The sequence below is a fragment of the Panthera uncia genome, chromosome C2 (genome assembly GCF_023721935.1).
Source record: "Panthera uncia isolate 11264 chromosome C2, Puncia_PCG_1.0, whole genome shotgun sequence".
Classification (NCBI taxonomy): domain Eukaryota; kingdom Metazoa; phylum Chordata; class Mammalia; order Carnivora; family Felidae; genus Panthera; species Panthera uncia.
The window spans coordinates 65,156,181-65,170,932 of NC_064810.1; the positions used below are offsets into that span (position 1 = coordinate 65,156,181).

General features: G+C 40.8%; 1 protein-coding gene across 1 annotated transcript; it reads left to right on the forward strand.

Moving 5' to 3' along the window:
* The first annotated feature begins 211 nt into the window (after positions 1-211).
* Positions 212-7,873, forward strand: NDUFB4 (NADH:ubiquinone oxidoreductase subunit B4). The gene is made up of 3 exons (XM_049629441.1): positions 212-444; positions 5,091-5,237; positions 7,752-7,873. The coding sequence occupies exons 1-3, from the start codon at positions 265-267 to the stop codon at positions 7,812-7,814; spliced, it is 390 nt and encodes a 129-aa protein (XP_049485398.1). The 5' UTR covers positions 212-264; the 3' UTR covers positions 7,815-7,873.
* The last annotated feature ends 6,879 nt before the right edge of the window (positions 7,874-14,752 follow it).

The window sequence follows — 14,752 nt, forward strand, 5'->3', positions numbered from 1 at the left end:
GAAACAGCAGGCAACGAGCAACAGATTGTGGGTAGGTAGAAGGAGGAAGCGGGGGTGGGCGAAAAGAGCACACTGTGCATGCGCAGATCGCTATTACGGCCCCAGGACCGCGAGGAAGGTTGCGGAAAGAAGCTGAGTTCTTTGTCTCGCTCTCTCACCTACCTTCAGCTGACGCGCAAGCGCACTCCCGCAGGATGAAGGTCAGAATAAAGTGGGGGAGGGCCTCGGAGTCGCGCAGGCGCGCTTCTGTGCCGGACTGCCAAGATGTCGTTCCCCAAGTACCAGCCTTCGCGCCTGGCCACTCTACCCTCCACCCTCGACCCAGCCGAATACGACGTATCTCCAGAAGCCCGGAAGGCGCAAGCCGAGCGGTTGGCCATAAGATCCCGACTTAAACGGGAGTACCTGCTTCAGTACAACGACCCCAGCCGCCGAGGGCTCATCGTGAGTCGGGGGCCGGCCGGGCGGGAATCAAGGGCCATAGAGTCCGGGCTGTCCCCTCCGACCGGGCAGCCCAGACCGGCCAAGGGAGACCCCGCAGCGGGGCGGCCACCGTTCCAATCCGTATCTTAGACATTGGCCCTTTTCCAGGCTCAGCGAGCAGGCCAACCCACTAGCCCTTTGACCTTGGGCGGAGAGCTTGGTGGTCTACAGGACGGTTCTCAGTTCACACCGGGCTGGGTTTGAATCCTGGCTTGCTCACTAAAGTGACACAACTCTGCTGCTTAGCCTCGGTTTTCCTGTCTGGAAAATGGGATTAATACAGCACTTCTTACTTTATGAGGCTGTGACGAGGATTAAATGAGACCAGGCACATCACCAGCCAACACAGTGACCGGGCTGTAATGAATGTAATGAGTGCTCAGAAAATGTGTTGTGTGTGTTATTTATTTTTTTTTTAAGCAGTTTTCCACCATTCAGTTCACAATTCATATCAATACTGCTCTCTCCTGATGGGAATATAGTGATTTTTCAATTTATATCTTTTAAAGACCCCAAAACTGCAGCTGTTGAAGCTGTGGTCTTTGGATTCATATGCCAAGGCAGCACAAGTTGGCAAACTATATGACCCTAGGCAATTTGCCTACTCTCTCCAAACGTTAATTTTCTGATCTTATGTGGGAATGGTAGTATACTCTTTATAAAGCCATTGTGCGGTTAAATGAAATAGTTTGTATAACATTCCAGGCACTTAATATATAACCAGTAGACTGATAGCTATTATTTAATGAGTGCGCTTTTTGATAATTTTCTGTCCAAGAGCTGTTTAAATATGATGTCAAATATACTAAAAACAAAACAAAAAAACCCCAAAACAAAAAAAAAAAAACACTTTTCCCAATAGTTGCATTGGTGTTCTGTAGGACTTTTTGGAAGTTATGAGAATTGAAGGAAATTTAAATTGTGCAGGCACTATCTAAACCCTTTCCGAATATTCAAATGTCACAAGTATTCAGAATTAGGCCCTGTTATTAACCCCATTTTACAGATTGGAAGACAACATGGGAAGGACAAGTAGGTCATAGAGTGATACTCCCTTAGCAAGTGATAGAGCAGAATTTAAACCTTGATCTTTGTAACCCAAAACATCTGCTTAACCAGTTGGCTGTACCAATTCTAGTTAGAACTGGAGAAGAAGGTGTTTACTTGAGAAGGTGTGGAGAGAGACATGTGTTATTTACATACACAGGTGGGTTTGATGTGCCAGATAGCTGAAGTTTAAGCCCCAGATTGTCTTCTTTCCAGTTCTGTGCCCTATAAAATATATATAAAAGAGACAGTAATACCTGCCTCATTGGTTGTTCTGTTAATTAAATAAATGAGTGCCTGGCACTTAATCATTTAGTGATCAATACATGGAAATTCCTTGCCTAATCTTTAAGAATGATTGATTCAATGAACAAATAATTGCTGTAATAGGCTAGGCCCTGTGTTAGATGCTGAGGTGACAGTGTAGATTCCTGTCCTCATAGAGCTTTCTTTCCAGTGGGGCAGACAAGTAATAACTAGATTTAAAAACTAAATAATTTAGGGGCATCTGGGTAGCTCAGTCAGTTAAGTGTCCGACTTTTGACCTGGGTTCACGTCATGATCTCATGGTTTGTGAGTTCTAGCTTCGCATCAGGTTCTGCGCTGACAGCGTGGAGCCTGCTTGGGATTCTGTCTCTCCCTCCGACTGCCCCTCTCCTGCTTGCTCTTTGTCTCTCTCTCTCCCAAAATAAATACATAAACTTAAAAAAGTAAATCATTTAGCATGTTAGTGATAAGTGATAAGGAAAATAAAGCAAGGAAGGGAATTCAGAATGTGTGTATATAGTAGGGAGGGACAGCAGCTGAAATGTTAGATATCCCTAGGGAAGGCCTTCCGTGGAAGGTGACATGAAGGAAGTGAGGTGAGGGAGATAGCCACACAGCTCTCAGGGAAAGTAGCATTTTAGGTAGAGGGGACAGGTGTTGAGGTCCTTAGACAGGAGTGTGCCTGGTTAGTTTCAAAAATACTGAAGAGACCATTGTGACTAAAGTGGAGAAAGGTGGAAGCAAAGTAGGAAGAGATGAGGACAGAAAGGTACTTGGAACTAGATCACACCAAGAAGGACTTTTACTGAGTGAGTAATCTGCCCTTATACTTTAACTTCTCTCTGGTTGCTTACTTAAAAATACATTATGGAGGACAAGAGCAAGGAGTCTAGTTAGGAGGCTTTTGAGGTAATCTATCAGGGTTTTTTTGGCAGTGTAGGTGGTAAGAAGTGGTGAATTATGAGTATGTATTGAAAGTAAAGCCAACCAGATTTGCTAGCAGATTGGATGTGAGGTGTAAGAGAGAGAAGGGTGAAGAATGACTCCAAGGTTTTTGACCTAAGTTATCAGAACAATGAAGTTGCTTTTTATCAAGGTAAAGAAGAATGTGAGAGGAGCAGGGATGGAGATGGAGTGGAACATTGGGAAATCAGTTTGGGATACATCACATTTGACATGCCTGTTAGACAACATGACTGTTGAGCAGGTAGTTGGATATTATGTCTGGAGTTCGGGGTAGAGGTCTGGGGAAGTAAAATTTTGGGAGTCATCGGCCTATAGATGGATATTTAAAACCATGTGACAGGAGGAGCTCATCAAGGGAATGAATGTAGATGGAAAAGACGAGCAAAGGGGTGCTTGGGTGGCTCAGTCAGTGAAGTGTCCGACTCTTCACTTCAGCTCAGGTCATGATCTCACGGCTCAGGTCATGATCTCATGGCTCAGGTCATGATCCCACAGTTCGTAAGTTTGGCCCCCGAGTGGGGCTCTGCACTGACAGTGTGGAGCCTGCTTGGGATTTTGTCTCTCCCTCTCTCTGCCCCTCCCCTGCTTGCTCTCTATCTCTCCCAAAATAAAAATAAACAAACAAAAAGACCAGTAAGGTCTAAGGTCCAGTATTAAGCGTGTAGAGAAATAAGGACATAGAGAGCAAAAGAGACCAAGAGGGAATGGCCACAGGATTTGGAGGAAAACCAGGCAGGTGTGTGTCCTGAAAGCCAAAAGAAATGATGTGAAGGATTGTTCACCATGTCAGATGCTGCTGATAGTTCTTTGGAGATAGAGTGGTGTCAAAGAAGGAAAACTATCTCCCATGGAATGTGTTTTGGAACTTCTCTTAACAGTACCAGGCTCAATAAACTATGGTCATGGGGCTGTTGATGTTTTTATGAAATAAAATATCTGTTTCTGGAAGACTGATCTGACAGGTAAATATGTAGAGACGCCACTGGCAAATTGAGAATTCTGTCATGGGAGAATCATTCAAATACATTAATAGTAGAAGGGATAGATACAAGAATAGATGTATTTATCCTTTCAGGTATTGACCTCAAACATCCCCTTAAACCTGTGTATATCTTGTGTCTTCACCTTTACTGTTTCTGCAGACACTTTGGTTTAAAAATGTATCTGTGGAAGATCCAGTTTAACTATTTTAATTCTACCAATCATGACTTCCTTGGCATTGCATAGGACCTTGAATGTTCTCCTTTAGTATTAAAGTTTTAAAACTGATTTAATTTGCTTATTTTTAATCTGCCTATCAGTTAATTGGAGCAAATAATTTTTATAAAATCATTTGGGGATTTAGCTAATTAAGTTTAATTATGTGTTTGGGGCAGATTTGCTATCTTATATAGTTGTTCTAGTATAAATATATTAAAATGGATAATTACTTTTTTAAACCAAGACAGTCTGATTATTTTTTTTAACAACCTTGTCCTCACTACAAATTATTTTAATAGTGTTAAATGTAATAGTTTTGCTTGTAAAATATCTGCCAAGTCAGCTTAAAGAAATTAAAGTTCAGAGTTAGCCTACCTCAGTCTTCACCTTCCTGCAATTTGTATGTAGCCTGGAAAGACAGGGCGGGGTGGGGGGTAGCATTAGAAAGGGTCCTGGAAACAAAGTACAAAGCATGACAGAGCATATGAAATCAGTCCTCATCGGGAATACTGTGGTTCAGTTGGTCACACTTTAAGAACGACAATGAAGCTAAAAAAAAAAAAATCCAGAAAAGAAAAAAAAAAAAGATCAAAGAGAAAAAGTGGCTTCTCTGACAGCTTAAAAAGATTAGGTTTCTTGGGGCAGCTGGGTGACTCAATTGGTTAAGCATCTGACTTCAGCTCAGGTCATGATCTCACCATTTGTGAGTTCGAGCCCTGTGTCAGGCTCTGTGCTGGCAGCTTGGAACCTGGAGCCTTCTTTGATTCTGTGTCTCCCTTCTCTTTGTCCCTTCCCGGCTCAAGCTCTTTCTCTCTCTCTCTCTCAAAAATAAATTAAAAAAAATAAAAGATTATATTTCTTAAATCTCAAATAAATAGAAAGCTGAAGGGTGATATAAGAATATTTTAAATTCTGAAGGATTTGAACAAGATCATCAGAGAGTTAATTCAACAAATACTAGAAATGAAAGGTCTTCCCCAAAGCTATTTAGGAATATTCAGGGCTTACCCTTAGCTGTGGTGGAGCACAAAAGGCATCTCCCGTCCTCCCCCACAAAAGTTTTGATGAGATTGTTTCAGTGTGGTCCTGCTTAAGTTCCTGTAACTTTCTGTTTTCATGAATTTCAGGAAGATCCTGCCTTGATTCGTTGGACCTATGCAAGATCAGCAAATATCTATCCCAATTTCAGACCCACTCCCAAGACCTCACTCTTAGGAGCTCTATTTGGAATTGGGCCCCTCTTCTTCTGGTATTATGTTTTCAAAACTGACAGAGTAAGTATTGGGGCCTGATATTTACTTTCTGTGTGATTAGTTCCCTGGGCTGGCTGCAGCTCTTTCTCTTGTCCATTGCCACCAGCCTTCCTCCCATCTTAACCCCTCTACTCTTTTATCTTTATTCCTTTCCAGCAAGAGTTAAAAGTTTCGATTACATGTTTGGTTTTATTGCTTTATCATTTCAACTCTTACTGAAATATACTTTACTAAAATTCATGATAGTCTCTGAGACTTTCAAATTAATTTAATGGCTGCTCTAGAATATCAAGTAATAAGTTGGTCAGTTTAAATTTCTAAGACTTGAACTTAGAGCTCATGAAAGAGTTTTCCTGGTGTGTTTTAGATGATGTAAGGAAATTGTGCTGTGAATATTAAGTGAGAGAATACAGAAATAACTTTAAAAAGTTAATATAGAAGTTAAACTTTGCTATTTTGAATTACCTTTAGAAATTATCTTTGTGAATTTTTATATTTTTCTTAGTTCATCTGTTTTTAAAATTTTTTTTTTTTTTTAACATTTATTTATTTTTGAGACAGAGAGAGACAGAGCATGAACGGGGGAGGGTCAGAGAGAGAGGGAGACACAGAATCCGAAACGGGCTCCAGGCTCTGAGCAGTCAGCACAGAGCCCGATGCGGGGCTCAAACTCACATACCGCGAGATCGTGACCTGAGCCGAAGTCGGACGCTTAACCAACTGAGCCACCCAGGCGCCCCAGTTCATCTGTTTTTAAAAGAGATGTTTATTTGGTTAAATGTTAGCAGAATACATAAGTCATTTAGTGTGTTCCCTATTTGTATGAATTCTAGTTATGTTGGTCACATTTTGTGAATTAATGTTAAAACTTCCTAATACCCTAACAAGAGGAAAGCAAAAGCAACCCGTGGTGGGAATCTGCCATCAGAGGCCATATGATTGCAGAGAAAGCCAAGCTTATCTTTGACAGCTAGTACTAGACCCCCGGGAGGCCTCATGTTGCCATATAGACTGGAACCCCCTCATCTAGCTCTGCCTTAAACTGGCCAGTCCACTCTCCTGTTAGACCTTATATATATATTTTTGATTGATAAATTAACTGCTTCACAGAAAGGTAGGCCACACTTACCCAGAAGGTGTTTGCATTTTGCTTTTGACATATGATTTTTAGTGGGGTAGTAAAATGATTCCAACATGTGTTTTTCTTTTCTTTTTTTTTTTTTATGTTTATTTATTTTTGAGAGAGAGAGTGTGAACGTAAGTGGGAGAGGATCTGAAGCAGGCTCTGTGCTGAGAGCAGAGAGCCCGATGTGGGGCTCAAACTCACAAACTGTGAGATCATGACCTGAGCCAAAGTCAGATACTTAACCAACTGAGCCACGCAGGCGCCCCATCTATTTTTTTTTTAATTTTTTTTAACGTTTATTTATTTTTGAGACAGAGAGAGACAGAGCATGAACAGGGGAGGGGCAGACAGAGAGGGAGACACAGAATCAGAAGCAGGCTCCAGGCTCTGAGCCATCAGCCCAGAGCCCGACGCGGGGCTCAAACTCACGGACCGTTAGATCGTGACCTGAGCTGAAGTTGGACGCTTAACCGACTGAGCCACCCAGGCGCCCCTCTATTTTTTTTTTTTTTATGTTTATTTTTACTTTATTGAGAGAGAGGGAGAGAGAATCCCAAGCAGGCTCAACGCTGTCAGTACAGAGCCTGACGTAGGGCTTGGTCTCACAAACTGCAAGATCATGACCTGAGCCAAAACCAAAAGTCAAATGCTTAACCAACTGAGCCACCCAGGTGCCCTACATAAGATGTTTTTCAATAGGAATGTTTTTTCATTGTCCCTTTATTTCTTCAGACTGCTACTTCTTCCCTTATACAATGTGGGATGGGAATTAGCTTTGGAGTATTTAAGTCTTGTTTCAGAGTTGTACTGTGGGTTCTGCCAGAATACTTTGTTTTTTTGTTTGTTTTTGTATTTTCTAGTACTTTTTTGTTTATATATTTTGCAAAATGGTCACCAGAGTAAGTCTAGTTAACATCTGTCACCATACATAGTTACAAAAATAATCTTTTTTCTTATAATGAGGACTTAAGAATAATTCTCTTAGCAACTTTCAGATATTCAATATAGTATTATTGACTGTAGTCACCATGCTGTACATTATATTCCCATGACTTATTTAGTTTGTGATTGGAAGTTTGTACCTTTTGATCCCCTTCACCCATTTTGCCCACTGCCCACCTCCTGCCTCTGTCACCTACCTGTGTGTTCTGTGTATCTATATGCTTGTACTTATGAAATTGCAAGATATCATTCTTTTTTTTTTTATTATGGCTGAATAGTATTCCATTGTATACATATACCATGTCTTTATTCATCCATTGATGGACACTGAGGTTGTTTCTGTATCTTGGCTGTTGTAAATAGTGTTGCAATGAACAGGGGTCAGAATGTGTTGTTTCTAATGCAGTTTTTTTTGTTTGTTTTTTGTTTTATTTGTTTGTTTGTTTGTTTGTTTTCTATCTCTGCAGGATAGGAAAGAAAAACTGATCCAGGAAGGAAAATTGGATCGAACATTTAGCATTTCATATTAAGTCTGGCAATGATGACTCTATGTATTATTGTTTAAATAAATCTCCTATTAATCATTAAATAGTTTCTCTTTCTTCCTGTTACCTTAATTCAACAAATATTTGCTGTACATTGTATTATCCCTACTTTGTAAGAGTTCACAGTTTAATGAAGAAACAAATTCACGTTGATGCATTCAGTCATTCAGCAAATGAGTGTCTACTATGAGCCAGGCATTGTGCTCTGGTCCCAGAAGACAACAGTCAATAAGACAAGTTTAGGCCCTGTGCATAAGGAGTACACTCTGACAAATGTTTTATTCCATTATTGTTATTTGAGAGCTCATTACATCTAGTACTACTTAATAATCTAAACTCGTGTCTGGCTCCAGCCCCAGCGGTAAATGCAACAGAACAGTAACATCAATGTGGTAAAAAAAGATATGACAGGGATTCAGGAAAGGGATATAGAAGCTCATGGAGAAATAATTCTGTCTAGGGAGATGGCATTTGATCAAGGCTCTGAAGATCACAGGGGCTAACAGGGCAAAACGGAAGCATTAAAGGGCAAGGTGTGTTGAGTATGGCTATATTGGGGGCCATTGTAGGATAAGAAGACAGGGTAGAGGCCACGCTGAGGAAAAGAAGTAAAATGGTTTAGCACGTGGGCTTTGAAGGTTAGATTGGGGTCAGAAGCCTAGCTCAAGCTGAACAGTTGAGTTGGAATACAAGGCCTCCTGTTAGCCCAGCTCTAGCGTGGAGATAGTAATGCCTACTTCCTCATAAGGTCATGAAGATAGAAATGAGATAACATAGTATTGCTCAATAAAATAAAGCTACATGCTTTATTCAGTCTTGAAACAGTAGGGTGACAATTGGACCTATGAAGGCAGAGTAAGAAAGTGTTACAGGAAGAGCTTGCTCTTTAGGGCTGATTTACGTTAGTATATTGTTTTTAACTTTAAGAGCATATTCACAAGTCTTCTCATCTGAATCTTATATGAGTCTGGGGTACTCAAAAACACAGAACCTGAGAGACAAGCTTATGTGCAGGTTATATTAGGGAGTGATGTGAAAGAACAAGTAGGAGACTGGTAAGAGTGAAGCAGGGGTAGAGGACAGCCCGTCAGGTGTGTGTGATTGGCCTGTTGCCTCAGAGTAGCAGGCTTAATTCCACCAGGGACCTTGAGGAGCCCTGTGGAACGTGCACAGAATGTGTACAAGGGAAAAATGAGTATCCATGAGCTGGTCCCCGAGTTGGTTGAGAGTTGTCTCATGCAGTTAAGTCCCTTTCACTTCCAGGTATGGGTGTGCCTCAGAATGGCTGAGGGTGCTTACAGGCTTCTCACATGGAGGGGGAAGAAAGCCTAGGGCAGGAAGCAAGTGATGTGCTACACAGCTGAGGTGTCTTGTTGACAGTTCCACACCTGCAGGAGCTAGGAGCTACAGCAGCAGTTGGAGTAAAAAGACTGGCCAAGAGGAAATGAGGTAGGCACAAGAAGTAGACGATTTCCTTATCCACTCCATGCACTGCTTGGATCTGGGTGCACTTTAATCTGTAACATGTCATTCAGGGTGGTGGCTAGGTCCAATCTCAGCATAGGAGGGTTAGTGGAACAAGTTTCAGTCCTGCACTGTGGAAATGTCTGAAGCCATAACTGACATTCGTCATTTCCCTCCACCAAACTTTCTAGGTTTTCCCTCCTTGGCTATCACTTTAGACGGTCTAGATTGCTTGCTTGAAGGAGTCACTGGGTCCTTTATCTGCCAAGGCCAGAACCTTAGTTACTCCTGTATCATCAGGTCTTTGTTGAAGCAATTGCCTATTTACATTTATCCCTGGACATGGAAGCATCAAGAAGCACTAGTAAATCTGCATTCCAGATGTATCCCTTTAGGCCCCCATTGTGTAACAGCTACCCTAGCTCCTTGTAATGAAAGTCATTTAGTGCTGCCAATATAGAAACCTTTTTTTTTTCCTTTTGTCCACTGTTTCCCAGGCACAAGAAGCCCCAAATTACCAGGAGAGAGTCACAGTTTCTGATTAAAGTGAAATCCTGTGATATTGTGATTTATAATAAGAAATACATATTTGGTCATTGTCCTCATTTCTGTCACAGAGCTCCTAAAACCCTGGGGATTTTCTGAGAGTTGTGTTAAAGGCGTCTTTTGTTATGTTAATGAGGCAAGGTTCGGACCACACCTAAGGCTGGGGTTGGTTGCCAAGAGAACCAACTGTCTGATTAGACGGTTGGAACTTGTAGTCCCCTTCGGTGACCTTGCATTTGTATCCCTGCTCTACCACTTGTGAAGTGACCTGGAAAGTATTTACATTCTCTGTGACTCAGTTTTCTTATCTTTAAAATAGATATACTAGTAATACTTACATTATTATTAAACTCATTGTTTGAAGAGTTACTGTTTACAAAGTATTTAGTACTTAGGGTAGTTCTATTTTTAACTTATAAAATTTTTTTTTAATATTTTATTTTTGAGAGACAGAGAGACACAGCATGAGTGGGGGAAGAGCAGAGAGAGAGGGAGACACAGAATCTGAAGCAGGCTCCAGGCTCCAAGCTGTCAGCACAGAGCCTGACTCAGGGCTTGAACCCACAAACTGTGAGATTATGACCTGAGCAGAGTCGGACACCTAACTGACTGAGCCACCCAGGTGCCCCCTATTTTTAACCTTTTGAAGAAATATACTGTTTTCTACAGTGGGTATACCAGTTTGCATTCCTACCAACAGTGCAACAATTCCTTTTTCTCCACATCCTCACCAACACCTATTGTTACTTGTGTTTTTGATTTTCTCTATTCTGATAGGTGTGAGGTGATACCTCGCTGTAGTTTTGATTTACATATCCCTGATGATGAGTGATTTTGAGCATCTTTTCATTGTGTCTGTTGACTATCAGGATGTCTTCTTTGGAAAAAATGTCTATTCATGTCTTCTGCCCATTTTTAAATTGGATTATTCATTTTTTGTGTGTTGAGTTTGATAAGTTCTTTATAGATTTTGGATACTAACCCTTTATTGGATATGTCATTTGTAAATATCTTCTCCCATTTCATAGGTTGCCTTTTAGTTTTGCTGATTATAAAACATTTTTTTTTAACATTGAGAATTATTGAGCAATGTGTTCTTAAGAGTTTAATCAATTTCTAAATATTTCTCACTACCACAAACAATGCCCCAAATCACACCCAGAAGTGGTCTGCTGAGAATACCAATTGCCACCTCATCTGAGTGCTATAATGTTACCGTGTGTCTGACTGATGCGGCTGGCCGTGAGCACTGGACACAGGAGCCTACACTGGTATTGCTGCCTCTGTTGGCCCAAAAGCTAAAGCTTGTTACAGCCACAGCCACCAGAAAAAGTTCCTCAAGGTTCCTGTATCTTCCCATCACTTGCTCCTGAAAAACTTCTTGTTGCAGGGGAGGGTGAAAAAGCAAGCATATGGCATGTTCAGCTTGAAAATATGAGGCAGATATGGAATTCCCAAACATAAGAAAGTGGTTCAAATGCTGCGCAGCCAAAAATGACAAGGAACCAGAACCAGATCATAAGGCCTTTATCACAGTTAAGGGCTTCTTCCTAATGGCAATGGGAGCCACTGAAGGTATTAAGCAGGAGTAACCTCATTGGATTTGCATCCCTGGAAGATCATTTTGGATTCTGGAGGAGGAGGATCTCAGGGCAAGAAAGGCTAGAGGTTGACCAGTTATCAGGCTGTTGTAAGACTTATGGCTAGAAATGATTTTCAATTTTTGAGACAAGCCCTCTCTGCAGAACAAAGCAGTCCCTACTAATCCCAGGATGACTCATTTGGATGTGAACTTGTCGAAAGCTTTATGAAAGTCTAAATATATTATCTCTATTAGTTCCCCTTTATGCACATGCTTGAGGAGCCAGTCTTAATAATTCCATACCCGTGTACATCATCCCTTCCTCTCTTTGGGACAATATTGCTTCTCTAACAGGCTGGTTTGTTTAAGTACTGTGTCTTTTTATCCTTTATTATGGACCCTGCCTGGTGAAAAATATTACATTCATGCTCTGATCCAAATCTCTTTGGGTCCATTTCCTGATTTATTTTCCTTTTTCTTTTTTCTCATTCCTGGTGGGCACTTGACAGTCTTCTTGTGACTTTGGGAAGCTACAGAGTAATGGTTATTGCTACATTCTTCAAGATCATTAATGAAGTAATTGAGGATATTAGAGATCTGTACGAGAAACTATTTTGATCAAAGATGCATGATTTAAAGATATGGACAGCGCTTGAAAATTAGTAAATTATAAAATACCATAAATATATTAAAAGATTCGAGCTCTTCAAAATGTCTGCTGCTACTTTCTACCTTTGTATGAACAAATAGAATTTTATCATGTTTCTTAAAAAAATTTTTTTTAATGTTTACTTTTGAGAGTGAGCGGAAGAGGGGCATAGAGAGAGGGAGACAGAGGATCCAAAGCGGCTCTGTGTTGACAGGAGAGAGCCTGGTGCGGGGCCCAAACTCACAAACCATGAGATCATGACCTGAGCTGAAGTTGGACACCTAACCAGCTGTGTCACCCAGGCACCCTTATCATGTTTCTATTAGAGGATCCGTTTGTACCAACAGTTATGATTGTAATCCTTCTACTAGTCTCCCCTCTGGCTGCCTTGTTTATTGCCATTTCCCCTTCTGCTGATATTCACTGTGGCCTGGAGGGACATTGATCCCTGTCATCTACCCTTCAACATTCCAAGAAAGTGCAGTGTGCATCTATCTCATCGCCAAGCTTCAGGATTTAAAAGATTAAGGTCAACCTAAAGTCTGACATCCAGTATTTGAATATTGCTGGTGAAACATCTGAGATTTCTGGAGCAAACAAACTTACCATTAGAATTCAAGTTCTTAAAAAAAAAAAAAAAAAAAAAGAATTCAAGTTCTTTTCCTCCATAATTACAAGGAGTATTATCTTAGCAGTTTTTAGTCAATTCTTTACTTCTACCATCAATTGCATTTAAATCATTCATCTCTTATTTGATAATTAGGCTCTAAAGAAAATGGGGAGTGGAAATGGAGGAAGGAGGCAACTGGCTGAGTCTGCTCCAGAAATCAATGTAGGAGGGACTCAGGGGGTACCAGTCTGATATGAAATTGTTGTGAGTAGGAGGAGAAGGTGAAGGAACTTGTCTTGAAACTACATCTGCACAGGTAAGCACATTTTTTTCTACTTATTTTCATAATTTAAGAAAACAAAGTTTGCTAGAGAGGGTTTTATTTATGCTTTATATAGGATAGAGACAGCATCAAAGAGTGTTACTATTTTAAAAAAGTGTTTTTGAAGTTTATTTATTTATCCTGAGAGAGATGGAGACAGTGTGAGTTGGGGAGGGGCAGAGAGAGAGGGAGAGGGAGAATCCCAAGCAGGCTCCACACTGACAGTGCAGGCCCAATGCAGGGCTTGAACTCACAAAACCGAGAGATTATGACCTGAGCTGAAACCAAGAGTTGGACAATTAACTGATTGAGCCACCCAGGCACCCTGAGTATTACTATTTTTTATATGAAGTGACTTGGATGAGGGTAGATGGAGATAAGGGTGGCCAACTACCCTGAAGCTATCTATTAGAAACTGGATAGGCAGCTTCTCCTTCGAAATCATGCTCTAGAGAAGGGGTGGCACCGAAGTGTTTGGTCCTATCAGGACCTTTGGGAGGAGACGTGCAGGCTGCAAGGAGAATGAGCTGCTGTCGGTCTGCAGGTTCTAGGGATGGTTGGTTTCCTGTCGCCACAGGGGTGAAGGAGCCTGTGTCTACTGAATTCTAGTAGGACATTGGCTGTCAGGTCTCCTCTGAATTGATCACTTCACTGAGCTCAGTCATGTACTAAGCATTGAGGATACTTATATAATAAAGATACAGCTCCTTATTGGAGGAATGAACAATGGAGAAAAACAATTATAGCAGCCAACACTTAATTAAACTTTTGCTTGTGTTCTAGTCACTAAGTTAAAGTTAGGGCTTTACACATCTCACTGCATGCCTTAAAATTCCCCATGATGCAGAGGGATTTAGAGAGGTTAACTAATTTGCTTGAGTCCTCTAGCTAATAAGGGCTGAGTCAGAACTTAAATCTGGGCAGGCTGACTCCAGAGGGCATATCTTTAACCATTCTTTGGACAGGATAAAGACTGACGCTGTGTGGAGTCCAGTACTGAGAAAGAATACCTAACCCAGCCTGGAGGGTTCAAGAGGTGGCATCTTTAAGAGTAGAGAATGCCACTTGCACCTTTAGATTTTCTAGCACATCCACAGGTATATAGAATGTTAGAACCAGAAAAATCTTTAAAGATCTGCTAGTCTCACAGCCTAATTCTATAGGAAAGATTTGGACAGGAGAAATGATTTGTCCGTTTCTTCAAGAAATCCTAATTTGAGGATTAGAAATCTAAGGCTTTTTTTCTTTTTCTTTTAAAATTTTTATTTAAATTCTAGTTTGTTAACCTATAGTGCAATATTGGTTTCAGGTGTAGAATTCAGTGATTCATCACTTACATACAATACCCAGTGCTCATCACAAGTGCCCTCTTTTGTACCCATCACCCATTTAGCCCATCCCGCCCCCCAACCTCCCTCCCTCCATCAAACCTCAGTTTGTTCTCTATAGTTAAGAGTCTCTTATGGTTTGTTTCTCTTTTTTCCCCCTTCCCATATGTTCATGTTTTGTTTCTTAAATTCCACATATGACTGAAATGATACGGTGTTTGTCTTTCTCTGAGTGACTTATTTCGCTTAGCATAATACATGTTAGCTCTATCCACATCATTGCAAATGGCAAGACTTCATTCCTTTTTATGGCTGACTAATATTCATATATATATATATATATACACATATATATGTGTATATATATATATACACACACACACACACACACACATACATACATACTTACATACAAACATACA